The sequence below is a fragment of the Cervus canadensis genome, chromosome 17, assembly GCF_019320065.1.
Source record: "Cervus canadensis isolate Bull #8, Minnesota chromosome 17, ASM1932006v1, whole genome shotgun sequence".
Lineage (NCBI taxonomy): Eukaryota > Metazoa > Chordata > Mammalia > Artiodactyla > Cervidae > Cervus > Cervus canadensis.
In genome coordinates, this window is record NC_057402.1 from 33,437,755 (window position 1) to 33,450,623 (window position 12,869).

Consider the following 12,869-nt stretch of genomic DNA (forward strand, 5'->3'; position numbering starts at 1 on the left):
GTTTAACATTTTGCGTGAATAGGTTTTTCACAATTCTGCTTAAGTTTTTCCTCAGCCTCATACCTATATTTGAGGTATGCCCACCTCACCTTATTTGTCCTGCTCTGCTAAATCCCACCCGATTGCCCAGACCCCCAAGAAGGCCCATACTGTAAGATTTTCTTTTCAATTATATCTTAAAACAGGTTATTATTATATATGTAAAAGGTACAGATTTCCTTTTAAATTGGAAACAATCTCAAGCTCATAGACAAGTTGCAGTCGCAATGCAAGAAGTTTTCCTCTCCAGAACCATTTGCTAGTATAAGTTACTGAAAAGGCACTCCATTGCTTCTCAAATACTATAGAATGTAATTCCTACAAACAAGGACATACGTAGCCACCATCCAACCTTCAGACCCAGGAAATTAACACTGATGCCACAATTATCATCTAATCCTCAGTGAAAAACCTAGCTCAGTAGCCTTAATAAGTTGACTTATCTGATTAGCATCCGCAGAGATGTATATAAAGCGATCTCTCACCCATCATCCCCAAGTGCATCCCCTGATCCCCACACCCCAGGATCTGGTGATGCACATTAGGTAGCCCCTTCCTATCAATGCCCACCTCACCCTATTTGTCCTGCTCTGATAAATCCCACCTGATTGCCCAGACCCCCGAGAAGGCCCACAAATCCCCCTTGATCAGAAACCACTCATCTCTTGTATGAACACCCTCCCTACCTCACGTGGACATTGAATCTCTGCCTCACATGTATTCTGTTACCTGATCCAGGATGTCCAACGCAGGGTGTAGGGTGAGACGTGTGTCCACACAGGAGAGAGGCCAGGTGTGGACACATTCTCACCCCATGTGGGCTTGGCTTGGACACCGTGCCCTGGTTAACTGTGCTCCCCTGCCAGAATCCATATTAGCAGTGGGCTTTGTTTCTTAATCAAAGGTTTCATTGCTTTAGAAGAGACTTGAGATCAAGGTGTTTAGGCCCCATGATGTTTTCAATTATATGACTCTCTCCACCTTTTCCATTATTGGGACATGACCGGGATAGTTTGGTTGGCAAATTGTATGGGGACATCAGAAGGCCACTCTCTGGGTAGTGGTGGGGGAATTCTGCTTTGCCTCCCTGGCATCCATTCTCACTTCACGTGGAACTCCCATCCCACAGGCTCTTCTTCCTTGACTGCAAGACCCCTGCTGGGAGATGAAATCTAGGGCCCTTCCTTTTTAATCTGCTGGGAGCTCTTGATTGCCTCAAACAGAGGGATATGGTAGAATAGATGCCATGGGACATCAAAATTTAGGTAATTAAAAGAGCCCAGCTTGTGCCTGGCTTATTTCTAGGCAGATGCTTATTTGGGAGAAAGACAACAACATGTCGTGTGTGAGGGCGACTGACAATCCCAAAAACAGAGGTGACTTGAGGTGCCTCGTGGAGAGAAACCAACATGCCCAGTGAGCAGCCAGCACCATCCACTGGGCATGTGTGAGCGAGACATCAAGTAATTCAGCATCCAGGCTTCAAACCTCCCTGATACTAAGAGGAGCAGAGGAGTGCTATCCACACTGTATCCTGAGCAACATGCAGGTTCATGGGTGAAACAATGTTGCTGTTTGTTAAAAAAAAATACTCAGTCTTTAACAATTGGAATAATCTCTCTTCAGCATCACTTTCACACACCATCCTGTATAACCCACAGCTGGTTCTCACCATCCTTGTTTGACCCTGACGATTTTGTCTCCTCCACCAGAAGTGAGAGAGCTTATGTCCAAATTTCTCATACAAAGAGGCCTCAGTACACAATCATTCTGGTGATGAAAGAGAACCACAGAAATAAAGACATTCTATGTCACGAATCTCTCATCATGGGACCCAGAATGCTGGGGCGCAAAGATCTGATATTTGTTGATACAACGTCTCACTACTTCTACTTGTAGTGATTTTCTTGTTTCCTGCTGAGTGATGGCTCTAAGCCAAGAGCTGACGGGCGCTTCTGTAGTGACCACAGAGTACACACTCCACTCAGACCCCAGGACCTAATCAGACAGAGGTGTGAGATTTCAGAGAAATCTCAAGTGAGAAAAGCCACAACATGGGGAGGAAACACTGGTTAAAAGACCAGAGGGAAGTAGCAGCCGCTCAGATCTGGGCAGCTTTCCTGCAGAGATGGTCCTGCTCCTGCTCCTGGCAGCCCTTCTTCTGTCCCCCACTGGGGAGGCAGGTAAGTAACGGTCCCACCCTCAGAGGCCCAGTCCCTCCCCACATGGACAGACCTGCTCAGATGCTACACTCATGCCCACCCTCGTTCTGGCCCATCTTCAGGAACTTTTCTAACTCAGGTCAAAGACGAGCAAATATGGACCCATCTCCCCTCCCCAGCCTTGGCTCCATGAGCACAGTGGGTAGGCTGGTGTCTTTCTTTCAGGGAAAATCATCGGGGGCCATGAGGCCAAGCCTCACTCCCGTCCCTACATGGCGCATCTTCAAATACAGACTCCAGAGAACATTTTGATCTGTGGGGGTTTCCTTGTGCGTGAGGACTTCGTGTTGACAGCAGCTCACTGCCTGAGAAGGTGAAAAGCAGTGCCCGGGTCCCCATCCTTCTGTTGACCCCTCCCAGGGAACCCTCTTCTCAGGGGCTGCAGACCTAGGCCACCAGGCAAAGTAAGAAGCTCTTCAGAGGACAGGTGAGCTTTGGTAAGAGAGGGACAGGTCAATGCCACTGACGCGTGGAGAGAGGGTCTGATCCAACATAATATGGAAGGAAGCCAATGTTGCACCCTGGAGCCAGAGTGCACGTGTGAAAAATTCACGTTTTCCTAGACACAGACACACTTATGAGGACTGAACACCCTCCATGGACTCCAGGAACTACTACCCTGCCCAGGCTGAAGGAAGCAGACAGCACAGAGATGCTCAGCTCCAGGGCCCATCACCTAGAATTCTCCCCTCCCTAAGTCCCGCCCTGTCCCAAGCATTCCTTCAGGTTCCTGGCCTGTGTCTCCTGTGACTCCCTTTCCCTCTCTGCTCTCTGTGCAGCTCAATCAACGTCACCCCGGGGGCACATAACATCAAGAAGCAGGAGAGGACCCAGCAGGTCATCGCAGTGAGAAGAGCCATCCCGCACCCACGCTATAATGACAAGACTTTGACCAACGACATCATGTTACTGCAGGTGGGACACTGACCCCAGGACACTTCCTTCCTGGGTTCTGCATCCCCCATGACCTCATTCCAGACCCTCCTCCTGTTTGACCCCTTCTGTGGTTCCAGGGCTGTGAAGAAGGCAAGCCCACGACTATCCTGCAGTCTCTGCGGGCCATCGGTAGGTAAGAATGCCTTTCCTCTGCTTTCAGCTGACAAGGAAGGCGAAAGTGACCACCGCTGTGAGCCCCATCAGTCTGCCCAGGGACTGGGATACGGTGAATCCAGGGATGCTATGCAGTGTGGCTGGCTGGGGGCGTCTTGATGTGAATATGTCCCGCCCAAATAAACTACAGGAGGTACAGCTTGAAGTCCAAAGGGCCGAGAAATGCACATCTCGCTACAAATATTACAGAACCACCACCCAGATATGTGCAGGGGACCCAGGAAAGAGGAAGGGCTCCTTTCAGGTGAGATCCCCAGTACTATCCATGCAAAGCCTCGGTCTTTGGGTCCGGGGCCGTGGGAACGAGCTCTGTCCTCTGTCCCCAGCCTGTCCTCCTGTCCTGTCTCTGTCTGCTGTCCCTGGGGGATGGACATTGCCTCAAAGTCACACATGGACAGAGGCTTCCTGTGGGAGGAGGCGGATTGTCAGGTCCAGATTGAAACCTCAGGACCAACAAGAGCCTTATATCAGCCAGGGCCCCTAACAGAGACCACCCACCCCAGGGTGGCAGGGAGAACAGACCTGAAGAAGGTGAGCTCAGTCCTTGCCCTCTCTGCCCACAGGGTGACTCCGGGGGCCCGCTCGTGTGTAACGGTGTGGCCCAGGGCATTGTGTCCCATGGAAAAGAGGATGGGACACCTCCACAGGTCTTCACCAGAATCTCAAGCTTTCTGCCTTGGATCCAAAAAACAATGAAACAGTACGAACTTCAGGGACCAGACTGAGGTTTCTCCAAGGACTGATCTGTCCATTTTCCCTGGGATGGAGGCAGTGGAAAAAGTGGTTAGAAGTTAGGCTGCCTGAAACTTAATAAACTTCCATCTCTGGAGCAGAAATCATGGATTCCTCCTTTACTTACCTAAACACATTCATTCAGCACCTGCCGTGTCTGACCTGTTTATAGTTCTGATCTGTTACTGGCTTCCGCCTCCAAGACACCACCCTGTTCCAACTCTGGAATAAAAACTCCTGCTGCACTGACAGCCAGCTCCCTCCAGTCACATGTCCCTAGGGCCAGCTCCCCTCCAGGTTGCCTGTGAGCTCCATCAGAGAAGGAGACCCCTCTCAAGAACACACGACCCTCTTCTTGACAACCCTCGTGTCTCATCCATACACCTTCTTCCTCGTCCACACCTACTCCCCTCCCCCCTATCCCAGTGCCCTGGGGGAAATAAAGAGAATCCAGATTTGGAAGGAAGGCCACATGAGGTTGAGGGTTGAGGCAGGGGGGCACGTGTCCACCTTAACAGAAATGGGGGAGGTTTACAAAGGTGTAGCTCACCCCATGCAGTGTTCCCTCCCTGTGTCAGACAGGCAGAGCTCAAAAGCCTGAGAAAGTTTCAGGAGGCCTTCAGTATTCCTAGGCCCAGCTTGAGTGCCTGTCACAGCCCTGCCTTGGAGTCCTGGGCCCAGGGCTCTGGACAGCCTCTGCTGTCCTGAGCGCACATCCTCCTTCAGCCCCAAGTGATCTTTAGGGAGCTCTTCCACCTTGGACTGAGCCAGCGGCTCCCCATCTTCATCATTCCCACGTGTGTTTGTGTATAAATATATTTATCTCCAAAGGAAACTCACTATAAGGAAAAGCATTCGTTTGAAGGTATCCTAAAATTTCAGAGAGTATCTATAGCCCATAGTTATTGGGTATATTTCTTTCTGTCTTTTTTATCAAGTGCTGAAGTTTTGATAAAAGGTTCAGAAAATCAACCTTAGTTTTAAGACATGCAGCTTAGAGAGGGCTTAAGAGAAGTGGCTTGCTGAACATTTGAAAGGAGAGTGGGTTTCAACTATTGCACAATGGGTTCTGGGTAGAAAGTAACACATATTCATCAAAAGATATTCCTCATAAATGGAACATATTCAAAATGGTGCGTGCAAGTGTGCTAAGTTACTTCAGTCGCGTCCGACTCTTTGTGACCCTAAGGACTGTCGCCCTCCAGGCTCCTCTGCCCATTCATCACAGAAAGACAACTAAATACAGAACATATGGGTAAGAAAAGTAAACGAAGAGCAGTTCCACCACCCCCAGGTCATCATTAATGCTTAAGCATATTTCCTTCCACTGTTTTTCTATTTATTCATAAGATGCTCTTGCTTCAACTCACATGGGACTGGGTTATTTAGAGCTCCTCATGCCATCCTTTCCATTCCTCTTTCTTCTGTCCTCATACTGGTGAGAGTGTTGGGGTCATCTGCATGCTTAGGATGGCCTGGCCCAGAGACATCTGAGACGTGCCTCTCTGGACTCTGGACAGGGAATACTTAGTGGGGAGTAAGTATTAGATGACTGGCATCTGTTTCCCCTTCACCACTCACCAGTCACCAGCATTTTTGGAGAGGAAGCCCCTCCTGACTCACAAACACCCTGATTCAGGTGGGACAGCCTCCATCTCACATTGAGGGGTGCTGGATACCTCAGCACAAGCCAATCATGTCCCTCATTGCCGAAGGACACAGTGAGGGTTTTTTTCTGGTTCAGTGAATATCAAGTTCAGGACTTTTGTTCAGAATTTTGGGATAAGAAAGGCTCTCTTTGTTACAGAATACTTATATTTAAACAGGAGATTCTAAATCCTCCAAAAATGTGAGGCTAGAACCCTGGCAAAATAGGAAATGGGGTTGATGTTTGGGGCACTTGGATGAATCCAGGTCTCTGCTCCTAAAGCAAGTCCAGTCTCTGCCTCACACTTGGCCCCAAGTAGAGCCCCACGCCATAGTCCTCACCCATATGTTCTCTACTCACAGATTCTAGGTCTCCTCCAGCCCCTGAGCTTCTCAAATACAGGAGCCATGTCTCTGTTACCCCTGCAGCTCACCTATTGGGTAATTCTGCATGCTTTCCCCAGAATCAAAGAAGACCCAAGAGGGGAGAAATGAAGACACTCTTGCTTCAGTCACTGAGGGCCTCTGGGGACCCAGCTCCTCCCCTGACTGCACCCCAGCCTCCACTTTCTTGTTGTTCCTCTTGCTTTGTGACTCAGCGGTGGGAGTGCAAGTGTGGTGACTGTCATTCTCACCTCTCCCACAGCAGAGAACATGGGCACACGTGGCGTGCTCACACCTGGCTGGGGTGATGCACAGCTCGGGGAGGTCTGTGGGGTCACTGAGCCTCCCCTCCTTCCTTCCTCTATGCTTTGTGTCTGGAAGGGAGAAACCCCAGCAGCTGTGATCTGGGCAGACCTTCTGGAAGATGCAGCCACTCCTGCTCCTGATGGCCTTTCTTCTGCCTCCTGGGCTGGGACAGGTGAGTGACCATCCCCATTCCTGACAGGCTAGCCCATCTCACTAAACCTCCCACAGTCCTGGCCCTTCTGCTCAGCTCCAATCTCTGAACCAGCTCCCATCCCAACCAAGACTACACGTTAGATGCTGCATAGACACTCAGCAAGGATGAATGGTAGGAAGCAAGCTTTCACTAAAAGCTTTGTAGCGCTCAGCCTCTCTCTCACCACCGGTAAAGTGGGTTGTGCATTTGGTGGAGGATGTGAAGCTACAAAACACAAGTAAGAAAATTCCTCACTCCAGCCAGGAAAGGACAACTCAGACTAACCATCCACAGTACGGGGTTGTCAGTGGACCCAGCTTAAGAACCAGAGAAACTTGTCCATTTCCCCCACCCTTCACTCCTGCCCAGGAGAGGAGCCCAGGGTGTGATTGGTCAGAAATGGCTAGATGACAGCACCCAAAGCTCTCTGGGTTTCGTTACTCTTCCCTAGGCCACAAGGAGTTCATTTTCTGCCCCACTGTCCTTGACAGGGTCCTACCCCATTCCTGTGCTCTTAAATCCCACCAGTATTATCCCCACCAAACCTCAGCCAAAAGCTAATTGGAGGCCATTCACGCATGCAGTCAACAGATGTTTAGTGTGATCCTGGGATGCATTATGCCCTAGGACATGAGGATTTTAGAAAACCCAACTCCATGAACCCATAGGTGGATTATTAGAAAATGGCACCAATCAGGATGTTAGCAGAGGCTCAGAGGGGTCCAGGAGACTCCATGAGAATGAGGGCTCATCAGGGGTCCCATCCATGATCTTCTGGGCTCCACCCTCTGGAAGGCAGTCTCAGGCCCCTCCATATGTTTGTGGGAATCAGGGCATGGAGAACAATACTGAGTTTTGGGGTTCAGAAAAGTTTTTCCCACTGCCATGAGACCCTGGGGGACTCTCCCCTAGTGTCTGTTGGGCACCGTGACCCACCTTGACTGCCACCTTCCCAAACCTCCCTTCTAACCATAGCGTCTCCCATCTCCCCATCTTTCAGCCTTTTCTTTCAGAGGAGATCATTGGGGGCCACGAGGCCAAGCCCCACTCCCGCCCCTACATGGCTTTCGTTCAGTTTCTGGGTGAGAAGAGTTGGAAGAGGTGTGGCGGTGTCCTCATACAAAAGGACTTTGTTCTGACGGCTGCTCACTGCAGAGGGAGGTGAGGGGCAGTAGCCAGCCTACCCTTCCTGATGCCTGGACAGGGACCCGTCCTCTCCCCAGGAGCTGAGCCCAGGGGTGCCCCTCCTCCGCCCCAGGATCCTGGAAATCAGGACCACAAGAGCTCATCAAACAAGCCATCTTATGAGCAGGACTAGGGTGATGAAAAGCCTAGAAACAGGACAGGTAAGTCTTGAGGTCAGTGGGTTGGAGGTGAGAACAAGAGACAGGGTTGAGAAGGGCTGACCCACAATGGCCAAATAAAGCTTCAGAGAAGGACGAGAGTGTGCATGAGAGCCAAACCCAAGCTCAGAGCCACTTCACAATATTGCTGAGGAAGCTCCCGGGAGCCCTGCCCTCATGTCACTGAGAAGCACAGGGCCCAGAGTCACTCAGCCCCAGGACCGCCTGTCACCTCAATTCCCCCTCAGCTGCTGCCCTGCCCTGGTGTCAGCTGCCTGTCACAGCTCCTGGGCTGTATCTCCGGTGACCCCATGATCCCCATACCCCTGCTCTGCCCTCCTTGCAGCTCCATGAACGTCACCCTGGGGGCCCACAACATCAAAGAGCAGGAGAGGACCCAGCAGGTCATCCAGGTGAGGAGAGCCATCCGCCACCCAGACTATAATCCTAAGAACTTCTCCAACGACATCATGTTACTGCAGGCAAGGAAAACGCCCCACTGGCCCTGCCCTCCTGAGATCAGATCATTGCCCTCCCAGGAGCTCCTGCCCCTTTCCTCCTTCCCATCCTGGCCGCCTGACCAGTCTCAGGGGGAGAGGTGAGAGATGGGGTCCATGCAGCCTCATCATGGCATCCAGGCCAGAGGACCACCAGCTGAGCCAGAGTCTTGTCTCTTCCCACCAGCTGGAGAGAAAGGCCAAGCAGACGTCAGCTGTGAAGCCCCTTAGTCTGCCCAGGGCCAAGGCCCGGGTGAGGCCAGGACAGATGTGCAGTCTGGCCGGCTGGGGCCAGGTGGCCCTGGGCGCTCCAGCCACCTCCCTGCAGGAGGCAGAGCTGATGGTGCAAGAGGACCGGGTGTGCGAAACCCTCTACCCCAGCCACTACAGCCGGGCCAGCCAGATTTGTGTCGGGGACCCAAGGAAGGCGAAGACCGGCTTCAAGGTCAGTTTTCCCGCATCTAAGCACACAGACCCGGGAGGTATGCGTAGGGCAGAGGCCGTATCTTCATCCTCAGCTGAGAGCTTTGGCAGCCTGGTCCTTGAATCCAATGTTTTGCTTTTTTTCCCTTGAGTGGGTCAGGAAGCATCAGTCATCCCACAACTGTCTTATCACCAGAGTTTCCAGGAGAAAATTGACAGAAAGGTAGACTTGAGTCCAGCTACTAAGAACAGTCAGAGTCAGGCTGGAGCCCCAGGACCGGGAGGTGACCAGGCCCCCCTGGGCCTGGGTCTTCCCCACGGCCCCTGACTGAGACCACCCAGCCTGGGCGGCAGGGAAGACAGAACCCCAAGGAGGCCTGCTCAGCCCTTATCTCTGCCCACAGGGTGACTCCGGTGGACCCCTCGTGTGTAAAAAAGTGGTCTATGGTACTTTCTCCTATGGAAAGATGAATGGGATACCTCCAGGAGTCTTCACCCAGGTCTCACACTTCCTGCCCTGGATAAAGAGAACAATGAAGCACCTTTAACAGCAGCTTGAGACTGACCTTTGTCTGCACTGACGATTGTCCTGGGGAAGCAGCAAGAATCCCACATGGATTGGCAGTGGGATCACAGGGCCACAATAAATGGGATCTCTAAAGCGATGGGGACTGAATTCCTATTTATTCATGGAACCACCTCAGTACATAACCACGCTGCTCCAAGACACCCTCTGCTGTCAGTTCTGGGTTTTACTTCCTCCTTCCTCCCTAGCCCTCTGCTGCTATTAAGTCACTAAGTCGTGTCCCCCTCTTTGCGACCCCAAAACTGTGGCCTGTCAGGCTCCTCTGTCCATGGGATTTTCCAAGCACAAACACTGGAGTGGGTTGCCACTTCCCTCTCCAGGGGATATTCCCGACCCAGGGATCGAATCCGCATCTCTTGCATCTCCTGCGTGGCAGGCGAATTCTTTCCCACTAAGCCACCCTAGCCCTCGCGCCTCCTCACGTCCCACGCTGTCTGTATAGAATCTCATTGATTCCTCAACTATGTCTCTTTGGTGCTTAGCCTTCCGCAAGGATGAATCTAAAGGGCAATTCAAACTCTCCCCCAAAATGGTCCTCTCTGGGTGTTAGAAATTTCTTACCTTCTCTAAGCCAAACACTGTCACCAACCCCTCAACAATTTAGCAAAGCACAGGTCAGAGGAGGAGAATAACTCCAGGGACCCAGCAGGGCAAGGGCCATCCACGGGCACTCGGGTTCCTGTTTCCAGGGCGTCTCTCTCTCCTGTGAGGGCGGGCTGCTCCCACACCAGGACTGCCTAGAGCTCAGGAGGCTGAGATGTTCCCATGATGGCCCTCAGCCTCACCCAGGCCCCATCTCCACACCCTGCCCCAGGCCCAACACGAGACGCAGTCAACCTTGCTCCCTGCCTGCCATCCCACACCAGCTCCTGTTCTCTGCCCGAGTGCCCCAGCCACCGGCTCCTTTCCCTTCCAGCTCACCTGGCTTTGAGCCACCCTTCCTCTCATCTCCCTAACAGAATTCTCCTCCTCACGTGTCCCTGCCATCCCTAACCTCCCAACCAGTACCTTCTGCTTATCAGAGGAGCCAGACCCACCTCCCACCTGGGAAGGGCCACCTCAGGCCCTGGGTCCAGCCCAACATCCCCCAGGGGCCCAACCACCACCAAGGCCTGTTGAGGTACTGCGGCCTCAGCCCTCTCAGCCTGGCTGGCTTTGGGCCTCTGCCTCCCCCTGCTGGCAACCGGGTTATGGCAGCCTTGTGAGCCCCAGGGATCCAGGGCCACTGGGCGGGAAATACCATTGCCATCCACCAGTAGAGCAAATACTGATCTTCCTCTTGTGCCAGAACATAACAAGCTCTGCCTCTGCCATCAGGAAATGCTTAGTGGTGAGAAATTTCCTTGAAATTTCCGTGGTGCCTGTCCTTCCACGAGGAAGTTCAGTTTGGCAGAGATAGACCTGTATTTGGAATCTGGACAAAATCTTGTCTTGAAAATAATTACTTTCTCTGTATTTTAGATGGATTGTACATTGGAGTTTCACATGCATAATCTTGTTTGATTCCAGAAGGGCAATGTGAAATTGGAAGAGGCTTGGAGACCCACAGGTCCTGGGGTTTCCAGTCTGTGCTCCATGGAGTTATGTCTGGAGGGGAGGGAGGGAAGAAACCCCTGGAACTGCCTCTTTTGTTATCTCACATGTGGAAGCACGAGCCTCAGTTTGCAAATCTACGGGATGCCACATTTAAACGGGAAGACAGTTCATTGTGGCCCAGTTGTCTTGAATCCTTTAAACAGCACCACCAGTGATTTGAGGATGATAGAACACATCAAAGTCATGGTAACTGGGCAAACACTGAATTGAGTGAGATCAACATTGAGAAGAAAAGAAACTTCACAACAACAAAAAGAAACACAGCAAAGAGAAGGAACTTCACTCAAAATAACAAATCACATGAATATGAGAAGTAAAATCCAGCATATCGAAAACTAAGGTGAAAAAGAAATAAACACTTATTTTTCACACAAGACCATCCCTACATCCACCTGCCAAGTCTTCCCTGGAGCTCACAGTACCAGCAAGGGCACAGGTGAGCAAAGAGCTGAACGTATGCACACAGGTGAACCAGAAAAGGGTAAGGAGTGCATGAGCCAGGGGACAACTTCGGGGTCCCACAGTAAATGATGACACTCTTCGGAGATGTCTTCACACAAAAGGAATGTAGAGAGCCCAGAAAGCCAGTCATGAAGAGCTCCACAGAAGCCCAGAGAGTAAGGCAGAGTGGCCAGGGATATCCACCACCCCAGGCAAGGATATGTGCCCTCAAGAGGCATTGCCTGGTGAGTTAGTCTTCCCCCTTACACCTGATGGAATCATTTAACATAATATGAGATATATTAGGAAGAAAAATGATTACCTTTCAATGCTGTAGCGTCATGATCATGGGACTGCTTGAGGCTATATATTTCCTAAAAATGATTTCCAAATATTTTTACATTATTTCTTTCTTTGGTCTAGTGATTTTTATTTCTAGGACTTTAACCTACATAAGATCTAAAATGTGTGTGTGTGCGTATTTATAGAGGGGTTACTTACATAAATGTTCATCACACCATTATTTAATAATATACCTCAAATTAGAATCAGTATTAAAGTCCGCAAGAGGGAGATAGTAAGATACAGCATGCTTGCATTATATATTATGCAGTCGTTATTTTCTATATTATCCACTACTCTGGAAAACCAGGCTAAGAAAACAAAAGAACAAAAACTAGGCAGAGAAAACAAAAGAAAGTAAACTAGGCTGAGAATATTAATAGGGAAATCATTTAAATAACTGAATAAACATTTGGGGAAAAGTAAAAGTTCACTAATTAATTAATACAAATTTAAATATTAATAATCTTTACTTATATGATTGGAAAGGATTGACACAAATGATACAAGTGAGATTTAGAATAGACACTGAGAAAATGTAGTTTAATACCTTGTACACAAATATCCTTTAAAAAAGAAAAGAAGAATCTGATGTAGCCATCAACTGTACCAGGATAAGTGCAGAAGGTAATGCCCAAAAAAGTTACACAGGTCAAATCTTAAGAAATACTAATTAACCCAGAATTAAATGGGGATTTGCTTTTTAAAATTTTTCATCCCTTTGAACGCAGTGGAAATTTTAAAGTCATGATATAAAATTACAATTGACCACATGAAAGAATGGTCACTAGATTTAAGTCAAAAGCAGATTAAGAGCCGTACATACTACAGTCAATTTTTGCTTATACATACATTTTCCTTGTAGGCTTTTTTCCTTCCTACACAACCATTTATTTAATTTTTCTATAACATTTATGTATGATTTAGATAACTTAAGTGTCTTTTTAAAAATATGAATGAGATTCTAAAATGATCTTCACTAACAGTTTCTTTAATAAAATGAGGAAA

General features: G+C 49.7%; 2 protein-coding genes across 3 annotated transcripts; both read left to right on the forward strand.

The window, feature by feature from the left end:
- The first annotated feature begins 2,131 nt into the window (after positions 1 to 2,131).
- On the forward strand, positions 2,132 to 4,200 carry LOC122455090 (mast cell protease 1A-like). Its single transcript, XM_043489952.1, has 5 exons — positions 2,132 to 2,222; positions 2,427 to 2,574; positions 3,041 to 3,176; positions 3,358 to 3,615; positions 3,935 to 4,200. The coding sequence occupies exons 1-5, from the start codon at positions 2,168 to 2,170 to the stop codon at positions 4,094 to 4,096; spliced, it is 759 nt and encodes a 252-aa protein (XP_043345887.1). The 5' UTR covers positions 2,132 to 2,167; the 3' UTR covers positions 4,097 to 4,200.
- Positions 4,201 to 6,397: 2,197 nt separating this feature from the next.
- On the forward strand, positions 6,398 to 9,561 carry LOC122455109 (granzyme H-like). Of its 2 annotated transcripts, none has more exons than XM_043489980.1 (5): positions 6,398 to 6,612; positions 7,634 to 7,794; positions 8,323 to 8,458; positions 8,661 to 8,918; positions 9,301 to 9,561. In XM_043489980.1, exons 1-5 carry the CDS (start codon positions 6,559 to 6,561, stop codon positions 9,442 to 9,444), a joined length of 753 nt encoding a protein of 250 aa, XP_043345915.1. In that variant the 5' UTR covers positions 6,398 to 6,558; the 3' UTR covers positions 9,445 to 9,561. The 2 variants fall into 2 exon arrangements, with proteins under 2 accessions (XP_043345915.1, XP_043345916.1); XM_043489981.1 differs by having other exon boundaries at positions 6,399 to 6,612; positions 8,323 to 8,389.
- The last annotated feature ends 3,308 nt before the right edge of the window (positions 9,562 to 12,869 follow it).